General features: G+C 38.3%; 1 protein-coding gene across 1 annotated transcript in view; it reads right to left on the bottom strand.

Annotated features, from left to right (window-relative positions):
- The window catches only part of LOC115223476 (dnaJ homolog subfamily C member 21), a 55334-nt gene that overhangs the window by 34273 nt on the left and 6686 nt on the right, over nucleotides 1-14375 (bottom strand). Inside the window, exons 3-9 of the mRNA XM_029794074.2 lie at nucleotides 13456-13547; nucleotides 12403-12528; nucleotides 11077-11250; nucleotides 8643-8693; nucleotides 5542-5621; nucleotides 3028-3140; nucleotides 755-836 (exon numbers count right to left, since the gene is read on the bottom strand). Coding sequence (XP_029649934.1) covers nucleotides 755-836; nucleotides 3028-3140; nucleotides 5542-5621; nucleotides 8643-8693; nucleotides 11077-11250; nucleotides 12403-12528; nucleotides 13456-13547 — 718 coding nt within the window. The remainder of the gene's footprint in view (nucleotides 1-754; nucleotides 837-3027; nucleotides 3141-5541; nucleotides 5622-8642; nucleotides 8694-11076; nucleotides 11251-12402; nucleotides 12529-13455; nucleotides 13548-14375) is intronic.

Here is a 14375-nt window from a genome sequence, read left to right as displayed (position 1 = left end):
GTTTATGGACTTGCATCACAACAATTTAGAAAGTTTCAGAACATGAAATTATTTTTGTCATATTTATAGATGTGAGTTTGGGTTTCTTGGGCAGCCTTCAACTTTTTCTTATCCAAAGGGATTTAAGCCCAATATTTACACACTATTACTTATAGTTTTTATTTACTTCTAGATTCACCACTCCTAAAAGAAATGTTTCCATTCCCAAAGTTTATAAGTTATTATGATATCAACAACATACAATTCTTGCTGATAAGAGTCAAGTTTCTAAAATAAATACAGAAATTTGAAGGACAACTTTGGTCCAATGGTAGAACAGCTCTCATGTTTACAGATGATGTGGGTTCAAGTCCCATAGGCAGCCTCTGACATTTTCTATCCAAAGGGATTTTTAACCCAAAATTTACATGCTATTATTTATAGCTTTATCTGCTTCAAGATTCACCATTTCTAAAAAGGATTATTTTATGTACTATTTACAATGCAGCACATATTTTATATTGAGTTTTTGTATGTTCATCTGATAAGTCACATGCTGGTTATTATGTCATATTTATGTGGAAAAAAAAATTGACATCCACAAGTATATACAGTAATATCAACATTAAGGCCCTTTTTTTCTACCCCTGAATGTGTTGCCGTTTATATATAAAGAGATATTGATTTTACTGTTTTTATTGCCAAAATTACTAGTTTTGACAAACAGATCATTCATTCATTCGTTATTTCTAGTTCATAAAATTGATGTACTTACGCCTTATCACTTTTAAAAGCTTTATTGCATGCTACACAAAATAAGTCACCAGCGTAATCTGGATCTTCTTCAGAGGAGAGATCTGAAAAAAAGAAAAAAAAGAAATTAATCCTTTAACATACAGATGCTTCTGTCAAATATAATGTTTATTTATTTACATTGTATTGAATAATCATGCATTATCTTGTAGCTTCAAGATTTTGATGATGTGATTTATTTCTAGAGTGACATTGTAGAGCAGGTGTGAGAGGCTGGATCTGGCTAGTTTCAACATAAAACAGATAGAATATTTGGGCCAGATATGGTCAATTAAATGCTAAAGGGTTAAACATGTGTGTGTGTGTGTGTGTGTGTATACAATTTTGTACAACACAGGGTGGGCCATAGGTATGCATAAAATAAGTTCAATATGCTCCAGAATTGTCAAAGACATGCTACAATTTTTCTAGAATTGAATAAAATAAAGATGAATACACAAGCACATGTACAAGATGAACAAAGTAATTATAATAATAATGTATTTCTTTACTACCCACAAGGAGCTAAACACAGGGGGGACAAACAAGGACAGACAAACGGATTAAGTCAATTACATCGACCCCAGTGCGTAACTGGTACTTAATTTATCGACCTCGAAAGGATGAAAGGCAAAGTTGACCTCGGGGCGCCGCTGCCGCCACCAACGACGACGATGATAATTCTTTCTACTATAGGTACTATTATAGCCTCGGGTCAACCAAAGGCTTGTATGTGGATTTGGTAGGCAGTCAGAAACTGAAAGAAACCTGTCACACGCACATATATCTATATATATATATGTATATATAATCCCCCCAAAAAAACAACAACGTGAGGTCACGTTACATGCAAAGTATTAGCAGATGCCCAGGGAAGGAAAGAAAGGTAGTTTTACGTTTCAAGCAAAGAAAGCTCTTCGTCAGAGACAGAAGATGGAGGAAAGTCCAAGAGAAAAGGAAGATGGAAGCACCAAGCAGTGTTTAGGCATAAGTGAACTTTGGGTAAATTAAAATGTTTGACGTATTTCAACATTTAAAGGCAAATTTACAGTAGTTACCATGGGAAGAAAAAAACTCTGATGATAAAAGGTGTAAAAACACCATATCTGTCCAGTACTGTTCCCTATCAGATTTCCAGATGCAGTATTTCTAGCTCTTTAGCCATTATCAATGGGAAATACTGAAGAGAGATTACACTTGGCAGATTCTAAAGTTGTAGCTTTAAGTAAAACACAGTCAACAACATTGAACTGAGTTGCATTGTTATACTAGGAGAGAAAAAAGGGGGGGAAAAAAACACAAGTGACATCAACTAAATGGTATAGCTGACATCCTCTACATGGTTACCTCAGGTGAGGTTTATCTCCATCAATCTAGCCACTTTCTCAGCTCACCATTGCCTTCTCAGGAAGGTTATGATGGTAGAGTCCTCAGGCACTGTGTCCGTTTGGTCCTATCAGGAGCAATAGTCATTAAACTTTCTGGTTGGATTCCTGAGCTTATGGACATTATCCAACCATTTCATTCTTGGCCTAACCCTAAGTCTCCTACTTGTTGGCTTGGCTTGAAAACTTTCTCTTGCAATTCCTTTCTGTGACATTTTAATCACATCCGTAGTATCGGAGCTGTGACCTTTCAATGCAGAGAAGTAGAGACTCAACCAGGAGAGATTTCTTGACCTCTGAGCTACGCATCCTGTCAAGTAGCATAACCCCAGAGATCCTCAGGAGAAACCTTTTTTCAGATGCTTGTATTTGTAATTCTATTCTGTTAGTTATTACCCAACATTCTTAGCCACAAGTGGGGACAGTGATGGAAACCCAAACTGAATACAGTAAGTTTTACTTTTTGATGCTTCAGCTGCTGTTGTCTTCGCCCCAGAGCTCGCAAGATGGGAGAAGTCCGAAACGAGGTCTTTGCTATTCGTAAGACCTGCAGAAGAGAAAGCAGGTCAACCCCCAACACTGAGAGCATCGATGGATGGATGAATGCGCATCCAGGCTCAGCGGTTGTGTAGGAAGTCGGGGACAAGAAACAGGAAGAAAGAGTGAGAGAAAGTTGGAGTGAAAGAGTACAACAGGGGTCGCCACCCCCCACCCCCCTGTGATGCTTCAGCTGGGACATTACTGTGACATCAATAATTATTATTAGTAGTAGTATTACTAAATAACAACAAACAGGTTACAGAAATTAATAATCTTTCTCTGTATCTTCTTTTTGTTTCTTTCTTTGTAATAATAATTAAACTTAAATCACCTTCGGAAAATTTATCACCAAACTCTTTCTGGTGAAGTGATTCTAATTCTTTAATTTCTTTCTCTACCTTCGACGTGGCACTCCACTCTGGCTCTTGATAATTTTCGAGCAATCTGAAGAAACAAAAAGCAAGGTATATAAAAATATTATGAATATATTTAATAACAATGATTATTTTTAACTAAGAAGCAAATTGTCGATTATACTGATCCCAAAACTTGGGTGTTTCTTTATTCTATTGACCCTTGAAAGAACAAAAGGCAAAGTTTACTGATGCAAGATTTGAACTCAGATTGTAAAGAACCTTAATGACTACCAATCCACTGCCTTTTATTAATTCTTTCTTTATTGGCGACAAGGGTCACAAAATCATTTAGAACAATACAGAGACAAAGGATGGTTCGTATTTATGCAGAAACATGTAAGCAATAACACAATAACAATCTGCAAAAAAAAATATTTTTATTTTAAGTGATGCTAGGAAATGTCTTTCATCAACATTCAAGCAGTGTCTTTATTTTCCAGTCTTCCCAGACAACATGCCTGGCCATGTGGAAATTTTACCATACTTGGAAACAGGTGAGCTGGGGAAAAAAATCTACCTCAACAAATTCCATCCAACACATGCAAGCATGGAAAAGTGGATGTTAAAATGATGATGGTTAGTTCACATTACTCCATAAGGAGCACAGGGCTGATTTTCTAGTTTCTCTGGCATATGTAGACGCAGGAGTGGCTGTGTGGTAAGTAGCTTGTTTACCAACCACAAAGTTCTGGGTTCAGTCCCACTGCATGGCACCTTGGGCAAGTGTCTGCTACTATAGCCTCGGGCCGACCAAAGCCTTGTGAGTGGATTTGGGAGATGGAAACTGAAAGAAGCCCATCGTATATATGTATATATATATATGTTTGTGTATGTATGTGTGTCTGTGTTTGTCACCCTAGCATTGCTTGACAACCGATGCTGGTGTGTTCATGTCCCCGTCACTTAGCGGTTCGGCAAAAGAGATCGAGAGAATAAGTACTGGGCTTACAAAGAATAAGTCCCGGGGTCGAGTTGTTCAATTAAAGGTGGTGCTCCAGCATGGCCACAGTCAAATGACCGAAACAAGTAAAAGAGTAAAGAGTATATACACATTCCTTCTAGGACATGATGCCAGTCCGTCACAAGATTACTCCTTTTTACCAGCTGAATGGACTGGAGCAATATGAAATGAAGCATTTTTCTCAAGGACACAGTGCACATTCCAGTCCAGGAATCAAAAGTCACAAGCTTACAATCATGAATCCTACACCCTAACCATTAAGCCATGCACCTCCACTTTAATGATGATGATATACAAAGAGATAGTAAAAGACCCCTTTTGGTCATGAATGACTATGGGATTGCACCTAGAAAGTTACCCTCTGAAGTCCAGGCAAGGTTGTTTATGGAAGACCAGTAGTCGCCCATGCATACCAGCCTCTCCTCTTCATGCCACCGATGTTATCCAAGGGAAAGGCAAAGGCTGATACAACTTGGTACCAGTTATGTTGCAACTCATTTCTACAGCTGAGTGAACTGGAGCAACATGTAAAATATAGTATCTTGCTCAAGAACACAACATACAGCCCAGTCCAGGAATCAAACTCACTATCTCATGATTGTGAGCCCAACACTAACCACTGAGCCATGTGCCTAGAAAACGATAGAATTATATATACATATATATATATATATATATATATTGGCCTATGCCAGGGGTGTAACCAGCCCACTTATGCGTACCTTTCCTTCATTGGACACTAAACTCTGCTTGCGAAGATGTTGAGGCAAGTGAAATCAAAATCAAATTTGATGACTGGCATCCGTGCTAGTGGAGCGCTAAGAGCACCATCTGAGCATGATCGTTGCCAGAGCAGCTAACTGGCTTCCATGCTGGTGGCACGTAAAAGCACCCACTACACTCTCGGAGTGGTTGGCGTTAGGAAGGGCATCCAGCTGTAGAAACTCTGCCAGATCAGATTGGAGCCTGGTGCAGCCATCTGGTTCACCAGTCCTCAGTCAAATCGTCCAACCCATGCAAGCATGGAAAGTGGACATTAAACAATGATGATGATATATACATATGCATTTATAAACATAGGATATGACATATTAAGGTTATCCCTACAGACTTTCTATAGAAAGTATACTCAGCACCAATTTGTTACAACGTTTCATATCTGAATACATCTAATGTAAACAATGATACATTAGACATATTGAGATATGAAATGTCATAACAAATCAATGTTGACTCTAATTTCTACAGAAAACCTGTAGAGACAACGTTAACATATGATTTAATAGCACTGCTAACATGGTAAGATACAATATTGACTTATAAAGTGTTTAATATACTTTGTAGCATAATATGGTTGCACAACAAAATACGATGTCCCTACAAGTAATTAAAACATGGGATAGGAGAAAACTTCCGACAGGAGAATTTTTTGCTGCTAAGAAAGATATTTAAACGAAGAGATATTTACTTCAATCTTTCTCGTACTTGTTTCTTACGCATTTCTTCACTTTTCTGAGCCAATTCAAGAGCCCTTCTTTCCAATTCTTCCTGAAAATGAGAAATAAAACTTAAAGTGAATGTAAAGTTTAATAGAATAAAACCTACCATAATCATCTATCTGCCTAAATTCTAGTAAAAAAAAAAAAGAGAATTAGTTAGAAGCCTAGTTAGTTCAAAAGCTAATATATTATGGCCAGATATTCTGAACAATTAAAAAACATGTTAATTAAGGCATAGGAGTGGCTGTGTGGTAAGTAGCTTGCTTACGAACGACATGGTTCCGGGTTCAGTCCCACTGCGTGGCACCTTGGGCAAGTGTCTTCTACTATAGCCTCGGGCCGACCAAAGCCTTGTGAGTGGATTTGGTAGACGGAAATTGAAAGAAGCCCGTCGTATATATGTGTATATATGTATGCGTGTGTATGTGCATTTGTGTGTCTGTGTTTGTCTCCCTAACATCGCTTGACAACCGATGCTGGTGTGTTAACGTCCCTGTAACTTAGCGGTTCGGCAAAAGAGACCGATAGTATAAGTACTAGGCTTACAAAGAATAAGTCCTGGGGTCGATATGCTCGACTAAGGGCGGTGCTCCAGCATGGCCGCAGTCAAATGACTGAAACAAGTAAAAGAGTAAAGAGTATATGATATTAGGATTTTTGTTAGACATATGAACAGTCATCACCAATATTAATGATAATGGTTCTTAATTTAGATAATGATTCTTAATTAAGACAATTTATGATAATGATTCTTAATTTAGAGGTAAAGGTTCCTTGTTCTAATCCAGTTTGGCTGTGCGGATATAGTCTACTTTGTTAACATGTGATCTCAAGTTCTATGTCACTTCTCTGTGCCACGGGTAAGTATTTTCTACTGAAGCCTTGAACTGACAAATGCCTTGTAAGCGAAATTGGTAGATAGAAACTGTATGGAAGTCTGCCATATATTTTTATACACACAAACACATATATGTATATATTATATATATATGTGTGTGTGTGGGGGGTCTCTGAATATTTACATTCTGCATTTTGCATGAAAACACTGAGCTACAAACAGCGTGGTTTGTTGATCCTCCTTGTCATCAGATCATTCAATAGCTTTGCTTCTTCATGAAAAATGTCTTATTTCAAAGACAGGTAAGTGTTAGCTAAGTGCTAACAATAAGAAGAGCATCCAGTTATAAAAAAATACCTCATAAAAATCTACTCCCCTAACACATGCTAGCATGGAAAAAATAGACTTAAAACGAAAACATCTGTTTGGTGTAAGGAAGATAACTCAGCTATATCTAAATACTACATGGTATTATAAGGAAATATTCAAAAGTTTACAAATTTGCCACAAAAGCCATTTAAAGTTTTCCAAAGAATATTGATGTTTTAGCTCCATATTTTTTATGAGTGAGTGAATTATATACAAATTTGAATAGGTGCTGATTTATTGGAACAAGAATACAATTGGAATTTTAAAAAATTTTATCTTTGATTTATAGCTAGCTTAAGGTGGTAAGCTGGCAGAATTGTTAGCACACTGGGCAAAATATTTAGCAGTGTTTCATGTCTTTACGTTCAGAGTTCAAATTCCATCAAGGTCAACTTTACCTTTCATTCGATGAAATAAGTAGCAATTGAGTTCCGAGGTTGATGAATTCAACTGATCCCTTCCTCTGAAATTACTGGCCTTGTGCCAAAATTTGAAACCAACTTATAACTAGTTTATAGATTTGATTTAGGTAGCTATTCGTCTCCACAATGCTTGGAATCCTGTATCCATTGCTTGCTTGTTTAATTTGGCCCTCCAACTTAGATTTCAATGTGATAGAATGCGAATTAAGCAACATTTGTTTGGCATAGATAAAGCTGAGATATCAAATATACATTTAAGATGAAAAATAAAAGCAATTTTTGAAATTGTGTTGTATATTCCCTTCCACCACCAAATGCATTATTTGTTCAATGCACCAATTCTATCCATTCCACATTAATACACACATACACACCCTTATATATCTGTTAGGCTTCTGCAAAGCTTCTGTCTGCAAAATTTCAATTACTATAAATCCTCAAGTATAGGCTGCCCTTGAGTATAATACGCAGGGGATTTTTAGGGGGCTGTACCTCTGAAAAACCTAAACCTTGTGTATAATACGCACCCCTTCTCTAACTTGAGTCAAGGAGGTCTATATAACGTCCTTGGTTTGTAAAAATGTATATGGTAATGTCCTTTATTATTATTGGATATATATATAACATAATGCAAACGTGTAGCTTTTTTGTGCATTTTGTTTGCAGAGAATAAAGAAATAACAGTAATAACATTTAATAAATGTTGCTTACTGCAAGTTATGGATGATCATTTTATGACTTCATTGCTTTCAGGCTTAGCTTAAGGTATTTTTGCGCCCGACATCACAAAATGCGTCTGAATAAACATTGCCAGACAGCATTGCATAGAAAATAATTTTCATTTTTAACGTCGTATACAGTACACACTAGGGATTTTGACCTTTAAATTTTGGGGAAAAAATGCAGATTATATTCGAGGATTTACGGTATAAGCTTTGGTCAGCCTCAGGTTATGGTAGAATACTGCTGCCCAAGTAACGTGTAGTAAGACATCTGTGACTGAACACAGAAACTTCACATGTACATGGTAATGCCAAAAAATTTAATTAAAACAATAGCAAGTACTTTAATTAATATTTGTAATTAAATGACCAGTGCCCACATGTAAGAGAACCATCCAAACGTGGCCGTTGCCAGCGCCGCCCCGACTGGCCTCCATGCCAGTGGCACGTAAAAAGCACCATCCAATCATGGCCGTTTGCCAGCCTCATCTGGCACCTGTGCAGGTGGCACATAAAAGCACCCACTACACTCACGGAGTGGTTGGTGTTAGGAAGGGCATCCAGCTGTAGAAACACTGCCAGATCAGACTGGGCCTGGCGCAGCCTTCTGGCTTCCCAGACCCCAGTTGAACCATCCAACCCATGCTAGCATGGAAAGCGGATGTTAAATGATGATGATGATGATGATGAACCAATTCTAACAGGTTCGTGTCTCTTACCTTATGAGCTTTTACTCGCTTGTCTCGCTTTTTAACAAAAGCTACCAGTTGCTGTAAAAAACAAATGATACACAATAAATGTTAATATCTAATCAGATTACATGAAATTAAGAACAAAAAAATCTAACAATTACAAATAATAAACTGAATCAAAGAGAGAATCACAAAATCTATATCTGTTTAAAATATGCTTATGCCAGCGCCACCTTGACTAGCTTCCGTGCCGGTGGCACGTAAAAAGCACCAATCCGATCATGGCCGTTGCCAGCCTCGTCTGGCACCTGTGCCAGTGGCACGTAAAAAGCACCCACTACACTCACAGAGTGGTTGGTGTTAGGAAGGGCATCCAGCTGTAGAAACACTGCCAGATCAGACTGGAGCCTGGTGCAGCCTCCTGGCTTCCCAGACCCCGGTCGAACCGTCCAACCCGTGCTAGCACGGAAAACGGACGTTAAACGATGATGATGATGAATCAAAGAGAGAATCACAAAATCTATATCTGTTTAAAATATACTTCACTGTATCACAGTATCAACTAGGCTACTGGATGTTGTTATACATCGTTGATCACAATGTGCTTCCTTGCAAGGTTGTAGCCTTCAAATGATGCCACCCTGTAGCCAAGGTAAACATTTCCTCTGAATCTAATGCCAGTCCATTGTATGGTTACTCATTTACAGCTGAGAGGACTGGAACAACATGAACTGAAGTCTCTTCCTCAAGAACACAACGCACCACATAATCTAGGGATCGAAACCTCAATCACAAGATTGTGAGTGCAACACCCTAACCACTAGGCCACACATAGTTAAGTGTTGTACATTCTCTTTTGCTTAACTTTATGACAAAATTACATATATTACAGAGACACACTGACACACATTATAAAATATCAAAATAATTTGCTATACATTTATAACCTGATCACTATAAAAAATTCCCTGCAGTATTTTAACCCTTTAGTGTTTAAACTGACCACATCTGGCCCAGATATTTTACTTGTTCTATATTTGAATTAGCCATATCTAACCTCTCACACCTAACCTAAAAATAAGCAATCACATCATTGAAACCTCAAAGCTGTAAGATAATGCATGAGTAATTCAAAACAATTTGAGTGAAAAAGTATTACATTTAACAGAGTAATCTGAACACTAAAGGGTTAAGTGAATCTTGTAACTCATCCACAATATAATATTATTTTAAGTCCAACAAAAACATGTACAACTCCAAAACTATAATCACTAATTTAACCTCCACTTTTTCATACTTGCATGTGTCAGACAGAATTCATTGAGGCAGATTTTCTACAGCCAGATGCCAATTCTGACATCAAACTTCAGTTGTTTCCAAGCAAGGCAATATCATCCCATGGTTTGGACATGTTTACATGGAAGATTAGAAATGAACAACACTGCTTGTATGATGAAGAAACTCACATTACAACAAGCATGCAATGTCACAGCAAATGGACACAAACACACACATTACGCACTCATGCACAACTGTGCATGTATGTATGCACACACTCACACACATATATACACATATATATACATATATGATGAGCATCTTTCAGTTTCCAATAACAATATCAGCTCAAAGGTGGCATGCTGGCAGAAACATTAGCACGCTGGGCGAAATGCTTAGCAGTATTTCGTCTGCCGTTACGTTCTGAGTTCAAATTCCGCCGAGGTCGATTTTGCCTTTCATCCTTTCGGGGTCGATAAATTAAGTACCAGTTACGCACTGGAGTCGATGTAATCGACTTAATCCCTTTGTCTGTCCTTGTTTGTCCCCTCTATGTTTAGCCCCTTGTGGGTAATAAAGAAACAGGTATTTCGTCTGCCGTTATGTTCTGAGTTCAAATTCTACCGAGGTCGACTTTGCCTTTTATCCTTTTGGAGTCGATAAATTAAGTACCAGTTACGCTCTGGGGTCGATGTAATCGATTTAATCTCGTTGTTTGTCCTTGTTTGTCTCCTCTATGTTTAGTCTCTCGTAGGCAATAAAGAAATAAGGAATAATATCAGCTCACAGAGCTTTGTTCAGCCCATCATTATAGAAGACACTTTCCCAAGGTTTAACAAAGGGGAACCGAACCCAAAACAATGTGGTTGAGAACCAAATTTTTTAACCACACAGTCATGCTCATCTCTCTCTATATATATATAGATATAAGCAGTGTCCTTTGTTTCCAATCTTCAGTGAAAAAATTTATTTATTTGGAAACAGGTGAGGGTTGATGACAGGAAGGGCATCTGGCTATAGAAAGTAATTCTCAACAAATTCCATCTGACTCATACAAGCACTGAAAAGTGAACATTAAAACAATGTTGATGATGATGAAAAAATAGCATAAATTTTCAAGAGTGAGCTTTTACAAAAAACATTTTTACAGGTTCACCGAAACAGACAGTAAGGTAGTACTCACTCGAATTTCTTCGTTTCTTTCTTTCTTTGCAGCATCACGAAGTTTTTTGTTTTCAGCTTCCATCAAGCGTCGAGTTCGCCGCTCGGGTGCCTCTCGTGTGTCAAATTTCTCAACCCAGACATAGGATTTAGCTGTGCAGTAACTTGACCAATAACCATAGAACACATTAACAACCTAAGAAAATATAAATATAATCTTTAGATGAACACAAACATTAAGAGTAACGTTATTTCCTGCATTTACAAGAAAATGAAATTAATATTAGTATTAGTATTAAGGCACATGGCACAGTGGTTAGAGCATCAGGCTCACAATCATGAGGTAGTGAGTTCAATTCCCAGACTGGGCTGTATGTTGTATACTTGGGCAAGTCACTACATTTTTCATATTGCTGCAGTTCACTCAGCTATAGAAACGAGTTGTGATGTCACTAGTTCCAAGCTGTATCGGCCTTTGCCTTTCCCTTGGATAACATCAGAGGCATGGAGAGAGAGAGGCTGGTATGCATGGGTGACTACTGATCTTCCATAAACAACTTTGCCTGGACCTGTGCCTCGGAAGGGAACTTTCTAGGGGCAATCTCATGGTCATTCATGACTAAAAGGGGTCCTTTCTATTAAGGTAGCATGTTGATAGAATAAGTTAACATGTCAGTCCATTCAACTGTAAATGGGCCCTGCGATGGAATAGCCTTCTGATCAGGTGGAATGTTGGCCAGCTCGCCTAGCCAGCAGGGTGGCATCAATTGAAAGCTAAAGCAATGTGAAGTGCCCTGTGACCAGTGATGAATAACATCTGATAATACCATGATATATATTTATGTATTTATGTATATGTGTGTGCGTGCGCGCACATGCATGCATGCGTGTGTGTGTGTGTGTGTGTGTATGGGAGAGAAACCTTGTTTTAACTTAGTGTTGTATTTGTAGATGAGTGCCACTGCCATACAAGCAGTGTCATTCATTTCCAATATTCTGCAAGAGTATGTTTGACCATAAGGAAATACTGCCTTGCTTGGAAACAGGTGAAGACTGACAGCAGGAAAGGTACTAAACCACAGAAAATTTGCTTCAAATAAACTCCATCCAAACTAAGCAAGCATGGAAAAATGGAAGTTAAATAATGATTGTAATGTAAGGATGGAGGGCTTTGTTGGTGTTGTTATCATTGCTTAAGTCAGCCATGACTGAACAGACCTATGATCTAAAGCATTTTATAACTTGCCAACCCACCAAGAATACGGAATAGAAAAGAGCTGGGCTAAACACCACAAAGCATTCTGTGTCCATTACAGAACTATTAAAAATTGGTACAATCAATACTGACCTCATCAAAATTGCTATCACTCCGGCCAAATGAAGGGATTTTCATGTCGGGGTCCTTATTCTCCATGTAGTTATAATCTTCCTCAGCAAGGATGTCAAAGACATTTCTATATACACTGTAAAATCCCTTCAAAGAAAAGAATAATAAAAAGAACATTTAAGGACATTGACAAAAAAAAAATCTTGCAAAGTAGCAGTGTAAAAAAATTAGGTATAATTGTTCCATAGAAATAAATCCGATGAATCCAATTCTATGGATCTCAAATGGTTCATAAGTGCAGGCATGGCTGCGTGGTTAAGAGTCTTGCTTTCCAATCATGTGAACTTGGGTTCAGTCCCACAATGTGGCATTTTGGGCAAGTGTGTTCTATTAGCCACCAGGCCAACCAAAACGATGTGAGTGGATTTGGTAAATGGAAAGCAAACATCAAAAAAATCATAGGTATATGGACAAGGACAGCTGCATAAAGAAGAGCTGATCTCTAACTATGGAAGGAACCTGGGAAAGAGGTAGAACCAGGAAGACATGGGATGAGGTGGTGAAGTATGATCTTCAGAAGTTGAGTCTCATACAAGTGATGACAAATGATTGAGACTTTTGGCAATTTACTGTGCTTAAGAAGATGTGTTAAGCTACATGAAATCATAGTCATGGTACAACCTCTGGGTCTTTCCGGCTCTGGTCAAACTGTCCAACCCATGCCAGCATGGAAGGCAGATGTTAAATGATGATGATGGCACTTGTGAGGTCAGCATGTAACTTGCAAGACACAAAACGAACAAGGAAAAAGCTCCCAGTACTTAGAGTGGGGTATTTGAGAGGAGAAGGTGGAGATGGGTGGGTTTTTTTCCATCTGTTGAGAGGCTAAATTATGACAGAGGAACACGTACGGGTGTTTTGCTAATAGAGGAGATACATAGATGAAAGAGATACAAATAAGGTAGTGGTTGGATGTTAACAAGTAGAACATTTAAAAATTGAAAATTAGAATGTGCCATTAGATCAAGTAGATGAGAAGAAAGAATGGTGAGTGGTATTGTGACAGAGACTTACATTTTCATCATCACCATATCCAGAATAACAGGAAGAGTTGAAAAACTGGAAAATATTCAAGCTGTTGTCTTCAAAATCCCCTTTGCCGAGTCCTGCAAAAATGTAAACAACAAACCTATTTAAAACAAGCAAATAAAACATTAGGGAAATTATAACAAGTGAGAAGACCTTACTGGCACTTGTGGCAGTGGCACATGAAAAAACATTCATGCGAGGTCGTTGCCAGTGTCGCTGGACTGGCTCCTGTGCAGGTGGCACGTAAAAAACACCATTTGAGCGTGGCTGTTGCCAGTACCGCCTGACTGGCCCTCGTGCCAGAGGCACGTAAAAGCACCCACTACACTCTTGGAGTGGTTGGCGTTAGGAAGGGCATCCGGCTGTAGAAACTCTGCCAGATAAATATTGGACCCCTGGTGCAGCCATCTTGTTTGCCAGCCCTCAGTCAAATCGTCCAACCCATGCTAATATGGAAAGTGGATGTTAAACAATGATGAGGTATTTCATATTTTTTCATATCCAGATCACAGACTCCTTTGTAGTCAATCTGCCTTCACACAAATCATAAATAACACATTCTACTCTAATTGTTCCATACATTACAGTCATATAGCATCATAATGTGTGTCTGAGGCAAACCTGTTGAGGAGCTGTACTGCAAAACTGGTTGTAAAAGGTATGGTTCTTGAGATAAAAAGAAAAAAGAAAAAAACAGTAACTCAGAAATCAAAACCACATACATGGAATGGACTGGTATAGGATAATGAGGGTTGCATGAAGATGGATATCACTGAAATAAATGAAAGCTGGGATGGCCAAAGAAGATCTAGTGTAGACCAGCTGCAGGTGAGCTGAGTGAAATAGATCTTATAAGGTGCAAAGTACAGAGAATTGTTAAGGACTTGTCTGAATGGTGTCAAAGC

The sequence above is a fragment of the Octopus sinensis genome, linkage group LG23 (genome assembly GCF_006345805.1).
Source record: "Octopus sinensis linkage group LG23, ASM634580v1, whole genome shotgun sequence".
NCBI classification, from domain to species: domain Eukaryota; kingdom Metazoa; phylum Mollusca; class Cephalopoda; order Octopoda; family Octopodidae; genus Octopus; species Octopus sinensis.
This window is presented reverse-complemented; position numbering and strand designations above follow the sequence as displayed.